The 1401-nt window shown below is 40.2% G+C and overlaps 1 protein-coding gene across 1 annotated transcript in view; it reads left to right on the forward strand.

The window, feature by feature from the left end:
* b2m (beta-2-microglobulin) overlaps positions 1-1401 on the forward strand; it is a 5485-nt gene that overhangs the window by 943 nt on the left and 3141 nt on the right. Inside the window, exon 2 of the mRNA XM_037695895.1 lies at positions 670-942. Within this exon, the coding sequence (XP_037551823.1) occupies positions 670-942 (273 nt within the window). The remainder of the gene's footprint in view (positions 1-669; positions 943-1401) is intronic.

Below are 1401 nucleotides of genomic sequence, written 5' to 3' on the forward strand. Positions count from 1 at the left end.
TCAGAAGCATCTGTAATGTGGGGGGGACACAATGATGTGTGTAGGTGTGTGTGCACGTGCACGTGTGTGCGCAAGTAAAAAAAGGTGTTCACTAATGGAAAAAAAAAGAAGCAACATTTCTCCTGGATCTCCTTTAATTCCACACATTTAAAACTTGTTTCTCACCAAGTTTTATGTAAATTCATCTGTTGGATTTAGAGACATTTTAACTTTAATACACTTTAACACAGAGCGTCCGGTCGACACTGTTCGTCTTTATAGAGAAATAAAAACCATCACCACTGGACTTTTTAACTTGTGTTCAACACTCGTCATGTAAATGATGTTTGTCATGAAGCTCGAGGACAATAAGGTGTGGGGGTTTAGAGACGTTTCAACTTTAATGCACCTGAACACACAGCGTCTCTTCCACCTGCAGCGTCTCAGTTACTGCTGAGAGAACATGCTACAGATGTAGCGCTGCACTCAAACATCCTCCTAACATGTATGTATGTTGATGATCAACCCCCTGGTCAACCACTGCCCGCACTAAGCTAAGTACATATTTCTAACCGGGTTGTTGTTGGAGCCATCTGCAGCAGGTAGGATGTTGTTGTTGAAACGTTGGACACGACTTGAGCAACATAATTCTGTCAAGTGAAGTTGAATTTCCACCGTTTGTTTGTTCAGCTGCACCGAAGGTGGTGGTGTACAGCCGTGACCCCGGACAGTTTGGACAAGCCAACACCTTTATCTGCCACGTCAGCAACTTCCACCCCCCCGACATCAACATCGAGCTGCTGAAGAACGGGGAGGTGCTGCCGGACTCCACCCAGACAGACCTGGCCTTCAAGCAGGACTGGCACTTCCACCTGACCAAGAGCGCCCCCTTCACCCCGGCGCAGGGCGACAAGGTGCTGTGTCGGGTCACCCACATTGGGAGCAGCAAAGAGTACACCTGGGGTGGGTCTCATCAGTTTTACACATTTATTCCTTCACGGTACAAACAACTACAACGCATTTAAAAGATTTGAACCCAGAGGTTTTCTCATGAACCTTTTTTGTTTAAACTGTTTTATTTTTTCTGGTCAACTTTGTCACTTTTTATTGTGAAGGTTTTATAAGAAATTATTTTTTAATGGGACGTTTTACCGTTTTCTATCCAATTTAGTTTGTTTTTGGTTCTCACCTTTGATATTTTGGCAAAACATTTCATTGCACTTTAGTCACATTTTGACCATCTGTTTGGAACCAAAGCTCTTTTGAATTTCACTCACACATAATAATAATAATAATGATAATAATAATAATAATGATAAGAATAGTAATGATAATAATAATAATAATAATAATGATAATAATAATGATAATAAGAATGATAATAATGATAATAATGATGATAATAATGATAATGATAATAAT

Source organism: Nematolebias whitei, chromosome 22, assembly GCF_014905685.2.
Source record: "Nematolebias whitei isolate Nwh7 chromosome 22, NemWhi1, whole genome shotgun sequence".
In the NCBI taxonomy this organism is placed as follows: Eukaryota; Metazoa; Chordata; class Actinopteri; order Cyprinodontiformes; family Rivulidae; genus Nematolebias; species Nematolebias whitei.